This window comes from Sparassis crispa, assembly GCF_003851025.1.
Source record: "Sparassis crispa DNA, contig_000000F, whole genome shotgun sequence".
NCBI lineage: Eukaryota > Fungi > Basidiomycota > Agaricomycetes > Polyporales > Sparassidaceae > Sparassis > Sparassis crispa.
The window spans coordinates 1467405-1483883 of NW_020939747.1; the positions used below are offsets into that span (position 1 = coordinate 1467405).

The following is a 16479-nucleotide window of genomic DNA, read 5'->3' on the forward strand; positions in this document are numbered from 1 at the left end:
CATGTTACAACGCTCCTCACTTATGGCACGTCTTTTCTTTTTCTTTTCTTCGTTCCCTTTACTTTACCAGACCACGTGATCCAACACGTGACTCATCGGAGCGCAACCTCCGATTCTCTATCCAGATGACCAGAACCCCTAGTCTAGGGTTACACCGGATCCAACTCCGGACCCTCTTCTTATCACACATGCAAGATGTGCATGTATGCCTCATCTTTACCTCGTTCTGATACACGACTTGTTATCCCCATTAGTACGGATTATCTCTCACGATCTTACTCAGCTTTCCCATACATATTACTTCCTCACTGTTACCTTGCCCAGACATCGTTTCACCTTATCTAGCCAATGAACGATCCCATGTTACTGCGTAGTACTGCGGATACCTTTTGTATAAGTAGACGACCTCGTCGAGCTGGATCCCCATCTCGACCTGGTTACCATTAAACCAGCTTTTCACTTGCCTTTAACTGAGATCGACCGTTAGTAGCAGACAGCAACTACGAGTCATAAGAACGAACCCTGATCGACCTTCAGTGCGAGGACATCGCCAGAAGTGTCTCTTGAACAGACTTGTGTCTTAGACTAAGACCTCATCTCATGGCGACTCAACTTGACGCTCGTGTTTCGCTGCCGCGTAACACTCCAGACACTTTAACCACTACACCATATCAGCTTAACAGTTTGCACTCATGCATAATATATATAGTAAATTTTGCTAAAAGGACTTAGACAAATTCTGCTCATCACAAAAGTGGTAACTAAATTGGACATAAGACAAAGGATGTTTCTAGTCACTTTGAGCTACCCTTCAGACCTAGCTCTTAGCTTCAACATAATCTGTAGTGTATTATAACTAAGAGCTTCTCAGATGACTGACTGACCATAGTACTAATACATGTCTCAGGGCATTATATGTGATTATCCAGAATATAGATAGGATATAGGCTGATCCAATGGCACAATTATCACATGGGACATCCTATAGTACTAAGACATTTACTGGTTATTCTATGATGTCAGAGCTACATAAGATGTCCCACTATTTACTTCAGAGTATGAATGTTCTAGCTTAGTAGGATATTTCACATAAGATTCATGTCATACGTCCAGCTTACATTCTATCTATGCTCTGAGCAATCTTTTAATGTCCTAAGTAGTGCAGAGCAGGGGTATGAATAACCCTCAAGGGTAAGGGGTAAGGGTATTGGAGGGTAAGGGTAGGGGTATGAACTTTCAGACCCTTATACCCCTGGAGGGTATCACTGCATATAATATATATCATGTAAGCAGTAACTATAGGGTGACTAAAGCCTAAGTGCAGCCTAGATACAGCCTTAAACTATGTCTACAGAAGCTTCAAAGAGAAAAAAAGGCTATTACAAGCCTTAAACTTAATGTCTATGATGTTATTTCCTCAAGTAAGGCAGATATTGAAGGGTATACCCTCAGGGTTTGGTACCCTTACCCATACCCTTACCCCTGGTGAAGGGTATGTACCCTTGGAGGGTAAGGGTAGGGGTACAGGTCAAAGTACCCAGGGGTATACCCCTGCTCTGCACTAGTCCTAAGACATGTATTGATACTATGATCACACTGGCACTTAAGATGCACTTAGCAATGACACACTATAGAAGATTTTATTGCTAAGAGCTAAAGATAAAGAGTACTCTAAAGTGAATAGTGGGACATCTTATATACCTCTGACATCATAGAACAACTAGTAAATATCCTAGTACTAGAAACATCTTTTGTCTTATGTCTAACATAGTTACCACTCTTGTGATGAGCAGAATTTGTCTAAGTCCTTTTAGCAAAATTTACTATATATATTATTCATGGGTGCAAACTGTTAAGCTGATATGGTGTAGTGGTTAAAGTGTCTCAAGTTTCTTAGTCATGTGACTTTCTCCTAAGGTTGAGAGTTTAATCCTGGCTGGGTGCAAGTTGTTAAATTAGTTTTGGCTTTGGATAATCCTTATGCTTGAAAGCCAGTAGATTATCCTTGTATGTGACCTGCTTATTAAACTCAGATTTCAGCCTTAATTGTAACTTATAAGCACTAAAGATTATCCCTCATAACTGACATCACTGCTCCCCACTTATAGCCCCTATAAGTGAAGAGTTCTCCCTCTGCTTGTAGTTCACCCTACAAGTGTATAAACTAACAGAATAAGAGTTCATTTCACTCCTCCCTGTAACTTGTTACTCGTAATCAAAAGGATCTCAACACAGTCAGTTCAGCTACAGGCAGTGAATTGTATTAACACAACTACTGCACTCTAGTTTAGTTTCTTTTGAGTTTTCTAGCACATGGTTGCTAGATACTCGAACAGTTCTCAGAAAGTTCTCAGAAAGCAGAAGGAAGTTATCAGCCAAGCATATCATATAGGACACGTGCACTTGGTAAGCCCTGCACACAGTTTCAGGCACCCAGATAGGAAAACTAGAAAGACTCGGTAAGCCCTGCACATGGTTGTAGGCACCCAGATAGGAAGACCAAGAAAACTCAAAAAGCTCTGCACCAATTGTAGGCCTTATATAAGAAAACTCATAAAGCCCTACACTGGTTGTACTCTAAGTCGACATCGCCCCTTGAGTTACCTTGTAACACTTATTTAAGAACTGCAGGAAGAGCCCAGAAGGTTTTGAATGGAATACGCACTTTATGGTATGCAGTACATACAAGTTAAAACTGCACTTTAGTATTCACTATTACTTGCAGTAAGTTCGTATTTGTTGCTTTTCTTTTGATAACTTAGCTGAGTGTTTTATCAGATAATATGTGAAAGAAGATTGGCAGAAGCACAAGCAGTATTGTGGTAAGATGGTGTACACCAACAGCCTATGAGGCACCACAGACAACAGCCTCTGGCAATTCCCCAAAATTCCCATCATCATAAATGACCTTGTACCCAATTCTGATGGCCACTACAATATCACAGCCATTGAGATGAAGGTGAATGACAAGTACAGACACTCTCCTGCACTTTTGCGTCAAACTGCGTTAATTGAGGCTGACAAAAAGGTGAACTACTTTCTGTTTGACTCATGTGGATGAGTGATCTCATATTACATGTCAGACACATGGACAAAGCTTATGTTTCATGTCCTGCATGGCAGTGCAATGTCCAAAGCTGACAAGGAGGGTCACGAACTAATTGCAGAGTACATGGTCAAACAACAACAATAATAACAACAACCATCATATTGTCATTCCAGCCTCGATGAATATGAGATTTTATTGTCATTGATAGCTCATCCAACCCTCTGTACTCACTCCATGATGGGCATCCAGTGTATAGAGTTAGTGTTCCTGACATTAGGCAAACACAGTCAGATACTTCCTCACCATTGACTTTACTATCTACATCTGTTATTCTTCCATGTTGATCTTTCTATCACCACCATCTCATTCATCAACCCTTTGGATCCACAACTCACAGGCTAGTGACAACTGAATGTGGCAGAGCATAGCAGCTCATGATAATCTGCTGCTGCTTCAGACCTTAATGATGCTCAGTGTCATCCACCAGTTCAATTGCACATCCATTCTGACAGCATGCCAACCAGCTCACTGTCACTTCCTCTACCACTCAGTCTGTCACATTCAGAAACCATTGTCATTTCTTCTAGGATGGACCATCACTGTTCACAGTTGACTTCGTGCTCTCGCTGGGCAACGAGGTTGGATTATGTAAGAGGTTAGCACAGTTATTAAGGGCTATCCCTGATTAATGCTTTTATTTCTCATGCTTTATTCACACTCTTCCAGCACAACCCTCATTCACCTACATGGTCTTATCACCGGTGCATCAGCAAAAGTGGACAAACCTGCTACGGCCTAATAGTGTTTGTAACACCTGACAAGGCTGATGGCGTATTGGAAGACCTTGGAAGGCCTTATGACCATCCATCTTGCTGCTCATTGACTTATATACCTTCCATACACCTGACTATTACTGGGCAACTCTTGGCCAGCCCATCTCTGCCTCGAAAGATACAGCTTGTAAACATATGCAAATGTTGAACTTATATCAAAGTCGCTTGTCTCCCTGCATCGCCATCTCTCCTCTCTTCCTCCCATCATACTTGGCCTGCAATGTGGCTCATCTTTTCTCCCACAGATGTGTCACGTTAATGCCTGAGTACTCTATGTATGAGCTGTATACCAACAGATACATCCTAGTCTTTCACGGATGTTGTCTGCTAGGTTCAGCTGGCCCTGTCTGCTCTCAGTGATGTAAACTGGAGCCATGGAGGTCGAGGCCATGACTTGGATAAGGTATGTTTCCATTCATCTTCTAATCGTTACTTTTCACGATGTCACCTGTCAGTGTTCAATGTTACTCCAGCACCTGCTCTCGCCATTGTATGCGTGTTGCACAATGCCAGTGCTCACGTGTGCACACACATATTGGACATGTGTATACATGCAGCGACTTGCATCGGCATCAGTGTCGCTCAGGTCAGTGAGTGATATCCTGATGCATGTGATAGCCATCATGCTGGCTTGTTGCTGCGGGGCCTTCTGCAGTGCGAGCTACCACTGCAGACTGTTTGGATTCTTGTAGCAAGCATCTGCAATGCTGTCCATTGTGTAGCTCACAGTCAAAATTCAACACATGGTATGTGTCAGGACATGCCCTTGTAATAGAAATATATTTTTTGTGGCTAGTATATATGTTTGCATGATGTTGAGAACTCGAAGGCAGTAGTATCGTAGCATTTGGCAATAGGGCCCCAATGCACTTGATCTTGCAAACCATTAGAAGGTTCGGAAGGCCCATAATGATGGGAAGCCTTACAAGCAATGGTCACAAATTGCGACCCTCTGCAATTCCAATGGTCATATTATAAGACCGGGTGAAAAATTCGGAAGGATACAAAACTTACGTACCTTACAATGGCTTATCATACCTTATCTGCCTCATCCAGTTTTGCTGATGTGATCCTGTACTCCAGGTAGCAGAGTGCTAGTCTAACCAACGTCCCACTCATACCATCATAGATCCACTGCTCTACACATACTTGGTTCATTGAGGCCTGATGTAGACATGTCCTAAGCCCACTGGGGCAAAGGCAGATATTGTATTGTAAGCATTGTAAACATGTGTCAAGTGAACCAGAGTTTAGCTGCATACACATTGTGCGACAGCTTTCTGAGGAGTTTGGGTGAAGAGTGTACACTAATACTGACCCTTGCGTAAGGTACCATTTGCACATACAAGTGGTCCCTGTGCCTCAGAAAAAGCAGATACATGATGTTGCTTGGCTGGAGTCCATTGTAGATCCTTGGCCTTGGAGCAACTAAAGTTGCCATGTATGGGTATCTGCCTTTTACGGACTTTGATCTTTGATCGCCTGGCACAAGAAGCATAGCCCAGTATTTTTTACGGAAAACCCTCTAGAAAGGGTTAAAGTAAGGCATACAGAAAAACTGTGGAAAAAGAATAAAGAATTTCTCCAGGAAAAACTGTGATTCTCAGCTGCTGATTGGACAATCGCGGTATTTCCCATTCATTATGCTTTCTTCACAGTTTTTTCTCGCGCTTTACTTTATGAATTTTGTTAGGGTTTTTCCCTGAGAAATACTTGGCTATGCGGCTTGTGCGGGTGGTCAGTCCTCTCATAAGACTGACTTTGTAGCCTGCCTTTGGGAGACTAACTGGAGGGTCGAGACGAGTTCTTGTAGCTTACGACGCCAACGTACATGCGTCTGCCAACCTGCATAATTGAGTACTTACGGACCAAGCATGTTGACAACGTCTCATTACTACCCCGAGTCACTTCAAGTTCGAACACGCACCAGGCTGAGCACCAGCACTGCCGATACCCATCTCCACGACGAACCTCTCTCGCCCTAACCTCCTCATCTCAGCCACCACCTCCCCAACTTTCTCGAATTCGATCCACCGTCCGCCCTTTTGATAGCTTTCTTCCACTCCAGACTGAGTTAACGGCTCGATGAACCGCACGCGCAAGGCGAGCCACTGCAGCGCCTTTACGCGTCTCACGAATTCCGTGACAGCGCCGTGTGTACCGGAGCAATAGAGCACGCCGGGATGTCCGAGCTTCGCGAAGCCCGCGAGCGCGAGCTCGGCCGCCCACGCGTGCAGCGCGCGCCGCTTCGACGGCGCGACGAGATGGTGCGAGGTCAGCAGCGCGTGGTAGCGCCTGTTGTCCGTTTCATCCTCGGGGAGTTTTGAAGGGGCGGGGGCGGTGGATCCTCCAGGTTCGCCGTCGACTTCAAGTTCTGCGTGTAGGAGGGGGAGAAGGTGGGTCGAGATCAGGTCGTACACCGGGTACCTGGCAGGGGCGAGGAGGTCAACGCGATATGGACGCTGGCAGGTGTGCAGGACGCACTCACTGTCACGAACTTCCACCATCGCTTCCTGCACCGCCGCCTGCCAGCGCGCTTGCTCTTCCCGAGCGAGGTACAAGCTCTTGACGGACACGCGCGGCAGCACGGGCGCATCAGGATTTTCCGCGTCCGCTGCACCCGTCGCCGCGCGATATGCGGCGGGGAGCTCGACGTCGAACCACACGTTCGCCTCCTCGAGCTGCACTGCAAAGCGGGCCAGTGGGAGTGTGCTCGGCGCTCGCGCGGTTACTTGCTCTGGATCTTCAGCGTAGGCGTCCAAGAGTTCGCACCAGTGGTCCGTGTCCTCGGAGGGATCGAATGTCAGCGACTCGCCAGGAAGGAGAGAACATCTGAGTAGATGGAGCTCTTCTAGTTGGCCCGAAAGGGTGCTTGCGGTAGGCGGCATCATTTAGTGGCAGACTCAGCGCTCTTCCTGCAGCGAGTCAGGGTCACAAACGTTATGGTAGAGCAAGCGGATCGAGACCCTACACACGCAGCAGTGGACGGTTTGCGGAAACGCTGTATTGAGAATGAAGAAGCTACGGCTACACGTGGTGTTCTATCATGGGCCCGACGCAATGCAAGTGGGCTAGTAAGTCTAGGTCGACAGCAAATCAGAGCGCTTTATCCAACAAACGGACCCTTGAACCCAGCAAACTCTAATTAGAATCCCAACTGTTCCACAAACGACTGCCAGGTCGAGTCAAGTACCGGCGGGCCCGCAAACTGCTCCGGCTCGACGACGGGCGCGGCGAACCCATTCTGCGCAAAGAACTGGTCGAACACCTCCGGCGTGATTTCCACAGACGAACTCGCGAACCCCCCGGCGCCCACACCAGCTCCCGCGCCCGCACCCGACGGGCCGGGGAGGAGGTCGAAATAGAACGGTGACGGCTCCATCCCGACGTACCCGCTGGGGTTGAGCCCGTCGAACGAGCGCAGGTCCTGCATGATCGTCGGGTGGATGAACTCTGCGGGCACGGGCGCAGGTACAGGCACGATGAATGGGTCCATGCGTCTCGGCTGCGCGTACGGGCACTGCTGGGCGATATCGGAGTTGGACGATATCAGATGTGTCTTCCCGCCGAGCCTGTCGAGCTCGTTTGCGGTCATGCCTGGCGCCTTTTGTGACTGCGACTTGCTCATTGTTTCATGGCCCTGGCGGTAGAGCTTTCGCACCACGTCCTGGACAACTTTCAGTACAATGTGGAAGAATGCAAATGTGGGCATTTCTTACAAGATTATTTGACGCAATTTGGCAAGTCTCAGCGGCTCGCTCGAACAACTCACATAAATTCACTAGCTCCTGCAATGCAGAGCTGGCGAGGGGCGACGAGGGCGCCCGAGTAACCAGGAGACACATAACGATCTTCGAACACTTCCGTCAGCAACATACCAGATGCATCAGACGAGGAACATACTCCTCCAGCAATGCACTGCGACCACGTCAACCCGAAGCGCGAGATCACGGCAGGCATGCGCTTAAATACTTCCTTGGCGCCGTTGATGGATCTCCAGGCCGAGCGATAGATGGCCATCACGGACGGCCCGTACCTGTGTCTGAGCAAATCTGCCGGCTGTTCGTTCAAGGCTTGGACGAAGAACGGCCTGTGCAAGCTCAGTAGCGCTACGGGCGTCACATCATCAACACGGACGTTGCGTCATCAGAAGCAGTGCCACACTAACTCGACTCCTTGGACGACACGACGAAGAACCCGCGCATGAAGAATGACGGCAGCATTCGCTCGAACTCGGGCAACGTGCAGTCGGGGCGGAGGTGCGGAGGGACGGGGAAGTCGCGGACCTTGCGGTCAAAGTCGAGCACGGTCGCATAAGAAGGCGACTTGGCACCGAACGCCGTGCTCACGATCGTGTGCAGTAGCTTCGAGAACTGCCACGTCCAGTTATGATCTGGGGCATAGCTCAACGATGTCATGGACAAAGAAAGGGGCGTGGCACGTACAGCTGCACTCTCTTGCTCCGGATTCGGAGATGAAAGCTTGAGTGTCTTTGGGGAATTCGCAGTCGATGAAGGACATGGACATGGATGGTGGGCGTCCGAAGCCAAAGCTCTGCAACGTGAAATGTGGTTAAGAGACTGTCACATTTCATATTGCGGAGACATACGATCCAGGTGTCCTGCATGAAGAGCTCCCAGAACACACGGCTTCGTCTTTGGCTGGCATCATCGTCAAGTTTCCACCTAGAGCTATTCACATCTGCAGAATAAATATCAGCCAGGGAAAACTTTTTGCGCAATAGACACATTGCCTCACGCAAGCCGACCTACAGCACGATGATGATGAGCCTTTTCACTTACGAAAAGTAAATACGCACGCTGTATCCCAACTTGACAGCCAGTCCGACCAGCAACCACGCTTTCTGAGAGCCGGTATGTGCAGGTTCACAATCGCTCAGCTCCAAATACTGCGCCATGTAGACCTGGAAGCAATGGTGGGGTCAGAATGGGAACCATCGGGTATGCACGGCGATAAGTACCAGACTCTGCACTGCCGTCAGTGTAGTGTCCCGTATTGGAGGCGCGAACCGCAGGCAAAGCCGCGCCAGGAGATAATACTCGTGCGCCTCGATGGCGTACGGGGGGGCGTCCAGGTCGAACAGAGTAGCGAGCGCGAATATAGCGAACAAGAGCGAGGTGGCATGACTGCAAGAGAAACAGGTGTCTGATGGGCTGCAGGGTACATGTTAACACGGGATGTTGGGCACATGCCGGTAACTTACGGCGTAGCCCGGTAAATCTCGCCCATAATTTCGTCGAACACCTGTTCCCGCGGAATGGGGTACCATCTGCATGCGACGAAGTGAAGAGTACCGCAAATCAGACAGAAATTGATGATACCTACACGTACTGTCCGTATTCCAGGAAGATCTCGCAGAGACGGTAGGCCTGCGAGAGCGATGGCAGCGCGCGGCGGATTTCCTCGTGTATAGTTGGATTCTCGCACGGGACGTCGAGCTCCATGATGGCTTCGTCGATAAGCTCCTTGGACAGATGGGGGAAGGATGTATATGACATGTAGCCGCAACACGGTGCCTTCATGTAGACGTTACAAAGATTGTGAGGCGAAACGCAAGCCAGGGACTTACGTGTATGAGGTACTGTGGAACAATAAGTGAAATTTTCCCAAAAAAATACCAACTCTGCGTACCTCGGATCTTGAAGTCTGCCCAAAGAACCTCGCTTCTCCCCGCAAGCCGAGGGTGAGAGTGCCTACGCACATGCGTTAGACACAAAACATGATGAAAGTGCAAACAAGTTACCAAAGGAGTCGAGGACCTCTTCGTCTGCACGCGAGAGAAGCGGGCCATCAGGTGTCGGACCGCCTGACCACTCTGGTGTTCCCGACGAATTCGGTGAATCGCTAAGTAGAGGATGCGGCTCGTCCGTGATCTTGGCTTGTAGAGTTCTCAAGGCATCCTCGAGAGTAGCACAGCGGGTACGCAGCCGCTCAATGTCCCTGTGCAATTCTTCTACGCCGGCGATTGCGCCTCTGAGACGCAAGTCTGGGTATTTCCCGCGCTGCAGTACATGTGGCGACACTCACCGGTTCGCTCTGCCAGTAGTGAGAGAGCCTGCAATCTACATTGTTAGATCAAGACGTCTCATCAAAAAGCAGCTTGCGTGAGAGACAAGCCCACCTTCTGGGCAAATTGCGGCACATCCTCTCTTCACACAAGTCTCGCAAGGCACCTGCAAGTAAGAACAAATGAGGATTAACACGAAACCTGTGTCCTAGAATACTCGTACCTTGCGGTCACACCTGAGCTTCAAGCTAAAGAACAGTGCTCCGAGTCAATGCCGACACTTGGTACGGCAATTAATATCTAAGAAAAGCATACGTACCGGCGGCATTCCGCGCAAGAGACTGGGACGCGTCCCGGACGCCGTCGTTGCTTCAACTCACCGTTTGTCGTACCGTTTACATGCTCTTTCTCTGTCACTGGTGGCATTTGTGCTGCGGATGCAGGTGGTGCCGAGCCAAGCAGCAAGTGCAGGCGTCGACGCACGTATTACGTCTAGGCGCCCAGCGGTGGGCCTCGTTCCACGTGACACGCGCCTTTACTGTATATGGCAACAATCAGCTAATTCTATTCGTTTCATCCGCGGCCCTTTCAACAACTGGCAACCCAGCAACCTCAGACTCGGATATCGAACGAACTGCGCCCTGTTTTCATTGCAATTCGCCTCTTCTACTCCGCAAGAGATCTTTGCGGCTCCCGGTGGATTTTATAGCGCGCGGTACCACCTGCATCAACTTCAAGACATCTTGAAACGGGCTCGAATCGCTACTGAGAATCCAGCCTCCCACCTCCGGAGAGTTTTCGGTGGTGTTAGGCTAGATTTTCTATGCACAGGCCATGATCATCACGGAAACCCGGTTGCAGTGCTCTTGGCAAGTAGAAAAGTAATTGAGTCGTAGACATATGCATGTACGAGCAGCCAGGTGGAACCCAGCGGTTGATGGTACGCGGCTTGTCAATGGTGCGTTGTATTTCTTGCGATGCCTGCCTCTACAAGGTGTCTACTAGTCCCCTGAGCTCCATAGCTCCATGTTTTGATTGTAGGATTATGGAGCTTTATGTTGTACCAGCGTTCTTGCGAAGCGATTTGTGCACTACATAACATGTCCTGGACAGCTCGGATTCTCTAGTTCTTGTGTCTCAAGTCCGAAAGGTCGAGTCCTGAATAGTGAGCTTCATTTGTATACCACGTTTCGTTGCCTCCCTCTAACACAGAGATGCTTCATACTAGTACTAGCTTGACCCGCCTCTTTCATTCATAAATTCATCGTGTGTTACTCGCTCTATGTCGTTCACCCCAAGAGCCAACTTCTGCCCTTGATGCGTCCCTCAACAGTCCTGGCTGTTGCCGCTACTCTCGTCGCTCCGGCCTTGGTTGCATGAGTTCGTACTTCATAACTCGTTGAATACCCACTGATATATGACCTCCAGTGCTGCTCCAACCTCACTCGATGACGAGGCCCTGACACTGCGCGGGGTCCTCATCTACGGCCCCGCGCGGCGTCTGCGATCCGCCCGTCATCCAAGATGGCCCAAAGGAACCTGTTCCTACGCCCAGATCCACCATTCGGTTTCTCGACGTTGCGCGAGAGTTTGATGAGTTCGTGGCGCGCAATGACAAGCTCCCCGGGCCCAAGGACGGCCTGCACCGCCATCTCGGTCTAGTTGAGCGCCACCGCCGATCTACACCCGTACTTTTCGACCAGGTCGCTCGAGAGGTGGACGACATCGCAGCACGCGGCCGCAAGACGCTGCCGACGGGCATCATTCCGCACTTTGTTGACTTGACCCGGCTCCCTCCTCACCATAGGTCCCTCCTGTCTGGGGAGGTCGCGCGATGCGGATGGTGTCGGAGCTCGCGGAGGAAAGCCTCCGCCTAGGGGACATGGCGCGGCCCCGCTGCTTCGACCTGACGAAGGCTCACCGTAACGGTCTTGGGCGGCAGACGCACAAGTGGGGAATCACGGTGGCGCGCCGGGGGGCCAGGTCCAGCATATGCACATGCATGGATCGGAGGGCCGTGGGGCGCACGAGCAGCAGCACCAAGCGAGATTCGTGCTGCAGTAGTTGGGCTGATGCTGAGTGGATGGTCATCCAATAGGAGGTTCGTTTGTGAGTGATGTAATTTGCGAAATACTTCGGACGCAATGACATGGTGGAATTGGGAGGTTTGAAGCACGCTGAGCATGACGCAGCTTCTTTTCCAATCAATCTTGCGGTGGTGTGCAGAAGTCCCAATTTACTCGTCTGCATTTTTGTCTTGCTTCTCATATGGGTTAGCCACGTCTGGTCTCCCTACGCTGATCCCGCGAACTCCATCCGCGGGTCAGTGTCATATTGTTAACCGAAACTCGAGTCCGCCATCTCCTTTGCTTTCTGGTCCAAGGAGCCTAGCTGCTTTGGGAAAAGTTACTCTGATCCGCTCGATAGCCTTCCACTAGGACTAGAAAGGCTCACGGCAAGTTTACTTGAGACCCCGCCGTGGACAAGGCGCGCAAGGGCGATAACAATCACGATTGGATCCTGGACGCGCTCGAGCTTGATGCATGATGATCCGAGTTGAGTTCGACTCGGAAACTTGACTCGCCTCGCCTGGCAGTTGGACCAGGTCCTGGACCTCCACCGAGTTATGGCGAGTTCGTCTAGGTCGCCTCACCTCGACTCGACTCGCGGTGGCAGTGATGATGATTCTATCATTGTGCACTGCTCCCGCGGCCGCCGCATCTTGACATTCGGGGCGCGGTTTACGGCCTGCGAGCGGTGGTATGCACTATGGGCAGAGCGGCGACGAAGCCTCCACCTCAGGATTCGCGATGCGGCGATATGCAGGATTCAAAGACTCCGAACGGGAGTAGACCACATCCATGTGCAGGCTCGAGTGGAGCGCGAGCACAGACATGGACAAGAGTTGAACGTTGAATGCTGCAGTTGGCAGAGCCACGAGGAGCGCAAATATTCAGATAAGGCTCTTTCTTGTCCAGTAGACTGGTGGTCAACGTTAACTCAACGTCGAAGAGGGGCGGTCGTAGTTCGGACCCGACGAACGTTGGACTGGTGTATGATACCTCATGACATGGGTGCCATTTCCCTTGCTTCGAATAGCCAGCGATTAGTTCAGTTTACGGCAGTGCAGTCGCGGTAGGCACTATATAGACATCTGGATCTCCGCTGCAACGGCGATTTGTCCGAATTTGGTAAGCGTGATAGATCAAGAATTGGCGGCGACTCCGAGTCCGACTCGCTCTTGATCATCATGAGTTCCTCCTCCTGGGCTGTGCGAAGCGCTACGACCATGAAAGTTTGCGTGGTCTTTGTCCTGTTCTTCCGGCAGACTGATCAATTGTGCACGCGCCACTGCGTTCTTTGAGCGGTGGATGACGGAAAAGGACATGCGATACATGCGATAGTGATGATGAGGAAGCGCGCGAATGGAAGGGTCGACCACGATGAGAATGATTCTGTGGTTCGCTGTCAAGCCTGTTATAGCGTCCATCGTGCCTCGGTGCATCGGTCAATATTCCTTGCGCACGGGCCTTGTCGTCCTTGGAGCTTTCCCTGCCCATCATACACCTGATCGTTGACATATCGGTCCACGTCCATCTCCCCTTCTCCAGCCTATATAAGCCCGCCCGCTCCTCGTTCCTTGTCCCCTACGCCGTCGAGATGTCTCCCCCGGCCCCGATAACCTTGTCCTCCTCCTCTCCGGGCAGCATGTCCTCCCCATGTCTCTCCAGCTCGACGTCCGCCTCTTCCTCCGGTTTCACTCAGCCCACGAACTCCAGCATGACCAGTCCGCCTATTAGCCCGTCGCACTCCATCTCTAGCAGCGTGGTCGACACCGACGTCGTTCCAAGTCTGTCGGACCACCATCCGAGGACGCTCGTCCTGTGCTTCGATGGGACGGGAGACCAGTTTGACACTGATGTGCGTATTTGCCTTCATATTCGATGTATCATGTCTCGGGATATATCACATGGAGCGAGGCGCTTCACGAATTTAAGTGCGCAATCGGAACCTGCAGCACACTATCTGACCTTCAGCGTGATTTGCCTCCGTGTCATCGCTCTCTGAGGTTGATTACCCGGACAATCAATATCGCTGCGCGTGCGCTTGTCCGTTTGTCATCGTTGGCATGCCCGATGCATGCAATGGAGCCTATTACTGTGGTGACTTCAACAATGGCTGACAATCGACGGTGGGCGTGGTGATTATCTTCCACACCACTTTTCATTTAATCGGGATGCCTATCTATTGAGTTGCGCCCGATCTAACCCACTCCCGATCACAGAACTCGAACGTTGTCTTGTTCTTCTCCATGCTGAAGAAGGATGATCGCAACCAACAGATGTGCTACTATCAGGTTTGTCGTCTGCCTTTGGGGGCGGGTGTTGTGCTGACAGACTGTTCAGGCTGGCGTTGGCACGTATACCATCCCCGAGATCGCAACGCCTTTCTGGTCGAATGTCAACAAAACTCTCGATGAGATGATCGCGTGGAATTTGAATGCGCATGTCATGGGTAAGAGACCGCATATAGTCGCATGCGTGGATCTGAGGAACTGACGAGTTGATTATCTCTCAGGTGGATATGAGTTCCTCATGCAGAATTGTACGTACAGCTCTTTCTCTGTGTGAGATCTCAATTGACGGCGCTGTCTGCAGACACGGTCGGCGACAAGATCTGTATCTTCGGCTTCTCTCGCGGCGCATATACCGCCCGTGCCCTTGCTGGTATGATCCATAAGGTAATACTCATGTATGTCTCATATCCGCTTCAGTACGCTGAACGTATTCCAGGTCGGATTACTCCCAGCTAGTAACCACCAACAGGTGCCATTTGCGTACAAGATGTTCACGCGCACGGATGACGTAGGCTGGAAACAGTCGAATGCGTTCAAGAAAGCGTTCTCTATGGATGTGGATATTGAGTTCATCGGAGTATGGTGCGTCATTCATCGCTCTCGTTGGGTTTTCATTGGGATTGAATCTATGAATTGCAGGGATACTGTGTGTTCCGTCGGACTCATCCCGCGCACTCTGCCGTTCACGTCCTCGAACAATTCGATCCGCACCTTCCGCCACGCCGTTTCCCTTGATGAGCACCGCGCCAAGTTCAAGGCAAACCTTTACAACCGCCCGACGGAGCGCGAGACCCAGCTCGGCCTGCAAGCGGGGGAAATGCCTAAGTCCGGGCACAAGTCAGCGCGGAGTAAGAAATGGGCTGAAGATAGGGAGCGCACGTTCGACCTGGACAACCGGGGCAACGCCGTGCCTTGCGAGACGGACGTGCTAGAGGTGTGGTTCGCCGGGTGTCACTGCGGTACGCGCTGTGCGCTTCTCTCTTCCGTAACTTCGCTTAATCTCGCGATGCAGACGTGGGCGGGGGTTCTGTCGCGAACGACGTCACCCACAACCTTGCGCGCATTCCGCTGCGGTGGATGATCCGCCAGTGCTTCCTCGCCAAGACGGGCATCCGCTTCCATGGAGAGGCCCTCAGAAATGTCGGGCTCGACCCCGCCGCGCTGTACCCCAAGGTTCTCGAGCGCCCGCCGGCGCTCTCCCCGTCGTCGTCGCGGTATGCCATGGAGTATGCGCACTCCCGGGAGAGTACAGATGCAACACGGGTGTCGCAGGGTGCGCCACTGACTGAGGAGGAGGAGGACCTGATCGACGCGCTCTGCCCGATCTATGACCAGCTTAAGATTGCGCCCGGGTGGTGGACGCTCGAGGTCCTCCCGCTAGTCCTCCCGCCGCAGCACCGCCACCAAAACAAGGAAAACCAATGGGAGGACTATCTCATGTGCGCATTCCTGCTTGCTGTTCTGTACAGGTACTAATGTGGTGATGTGTGCAGGGTCAACCTGGGCAGGGGTCGCCAAGTGCCTAAACACCGGCCGTTCCATATGCATCGGACGGTCAAGACGCGGTTAGAGGCGCTCGGGCTCGAGGGTGGGCCGTACAAGCCCAATGCGGAGTACAAGAACGAGCCTATCTGGATGTCTTGAGCTTCCCTGGTCAAGCCTCCCGGCGGAGTTCTCTCTACTCAAGGATCAGATGTGTTCTCGCTGTCTATTCTCTCGATATTCTCTCGATGCATTTTTACGTCAGTTCACGTCCTTGGAAGTGTCGTAATGATATAGTTATGTATTGTCACGACCACTGTATCCCCTTCAGCAATGTTATCTTTTTGTCGGCTTACGCAGATGTTACGGCGGATGGGAGGCTACTAGGCGATGCTTCGCTCACGTTTCCTCAATGTGTTGCCACGGAACCAGTGCGAGGGCGCTTTCTCATCGAACCGCAGAAACACTAATTGAGTTGTTCTGCTAGCTAGCACCCAGTAGCGAGGGCTCATAACGGCCATACGATCGCCGGCCAGCTATGATGATTATCTATCATGCATCAAACCTTGCCAGTGCGCCAGACTTCGATGCACCTGCAGCTGCGGCTTGCGACGTACAGGTGAAGGGCACGCGCGCTCGCCCTACAAATTCAGTTGCGTTGGGCCTTCGTTACATGTCGAAGACCCAAAAACAATGGTCTGGCTTTCTTCCCGGTGCTGGGCAGGACCTT

The 16479-nt window shown here is 51.0% G+C and overlaps 5 protein-coding genes across 5 annotated transcripts; 2 read left to right on the plus strand and 3 right to left on the minus strand.

The window, feature by feature from the left end:
• Positions 1-5786: 5786 nt before the first annotated feature.
• On the minus strand, positions 5787-6773 carry SCP_0104900 (hypothetical protein; the record flags this gene model as incomplete). Its single annotated transcript, XM_027752722.1, has 2 exons — positions 5787-6309; positions 6367-6773. 2 exons carry the CDS (start codon positions 6771-6773, stop codon positions 5787-5789), a joined length of 930 nt encoding a protein of 309 aa, XP_027608523.1.
• Positions 6774-7027: 254 nt separating this feature from the next.
• On the minus strand, positions 7028-10336 carry SCP_0104910 (hypothetical protein; the record flags this gene model as incomplete). Its single annotated transcript, XM_027752723.1, has 18 exons — positions 7028-7549; positions 7602-7733; positions 7786-7991; positions 8051-8275; positions 8328-8436; positions 8492-8583; positions 8641-8650; positions 8702-8806; positions 8864-9056; positions 9107-9172; positions 9229-9419; positions 9473-9484; positions 9535-9596; positions 9647-9876; positions 9931-9958; positions 10025-10076; positions 10134-10158; positions 10230-10336. The coding sequence occupies 18 exons, from the start codon at positions 10334-10336 to the stop codon at positions 7028-7030; spliced, it is 2367 nt and encodes a 788-aa protein (XP_027608524.1).
• Positions 10337-11388: 1052 nt separating this feature from the next.
• On the minus strand, positions 11389-11562 carry SCP_0104920 (hypothetical protein; the record flags this gene model as incomplete). Its single annotated transcript, XM_027752724.1, has 1 exon — positions 11389-11562. One exon carries the CDS (start codon positions 11560-11562, stop codon positions 11389-11391), a length of 174 nt encoding a protein of 57 aa, XP_027608525.1.
• A 182-nt stretch (positions 11563-11744) lies between these two features.
• Positions 11745-12008, plus strand: SCP_0104930 (hypothetical protein; the record flags this gene model as incomplete). The annotated part of the gene is made up of 1 exon (XM_027752725.1): positions 11745-12008. The coding sequence occupies one exon, from the start codon at positions 11745-11747 to the stop codon at positions 12006-12008; it is 264 nt and encodes an 87-aa protein (XP_027608526.1).
• Positions 12009-13570: 1562 nt separating this feature from the next.
• On the plus strand, positions 13571-15911 carry SCP_0104940 (hypothetical protein; the record flags this gene model as incomplete). The annotated part of the gene is made up of 9 exons (XM_027752726.1): positions 13571-13831; positions 14196-14267; positions 14317-14425; positions 14489-14515; positions 14569-14651; positions 14704-14849; positions 14907-15226; positions 15280-15706; positions 15761-15911. 9 exons carry the CDS (start codon positions 13571-13573, stop codon positions 15909-15911), a joined length of 1596 nt encoding a protein of 531 aa, XP_027608527.1.
• Between the last annotated feature and the right edge of the window lie 568 nt (positions 15912-16479).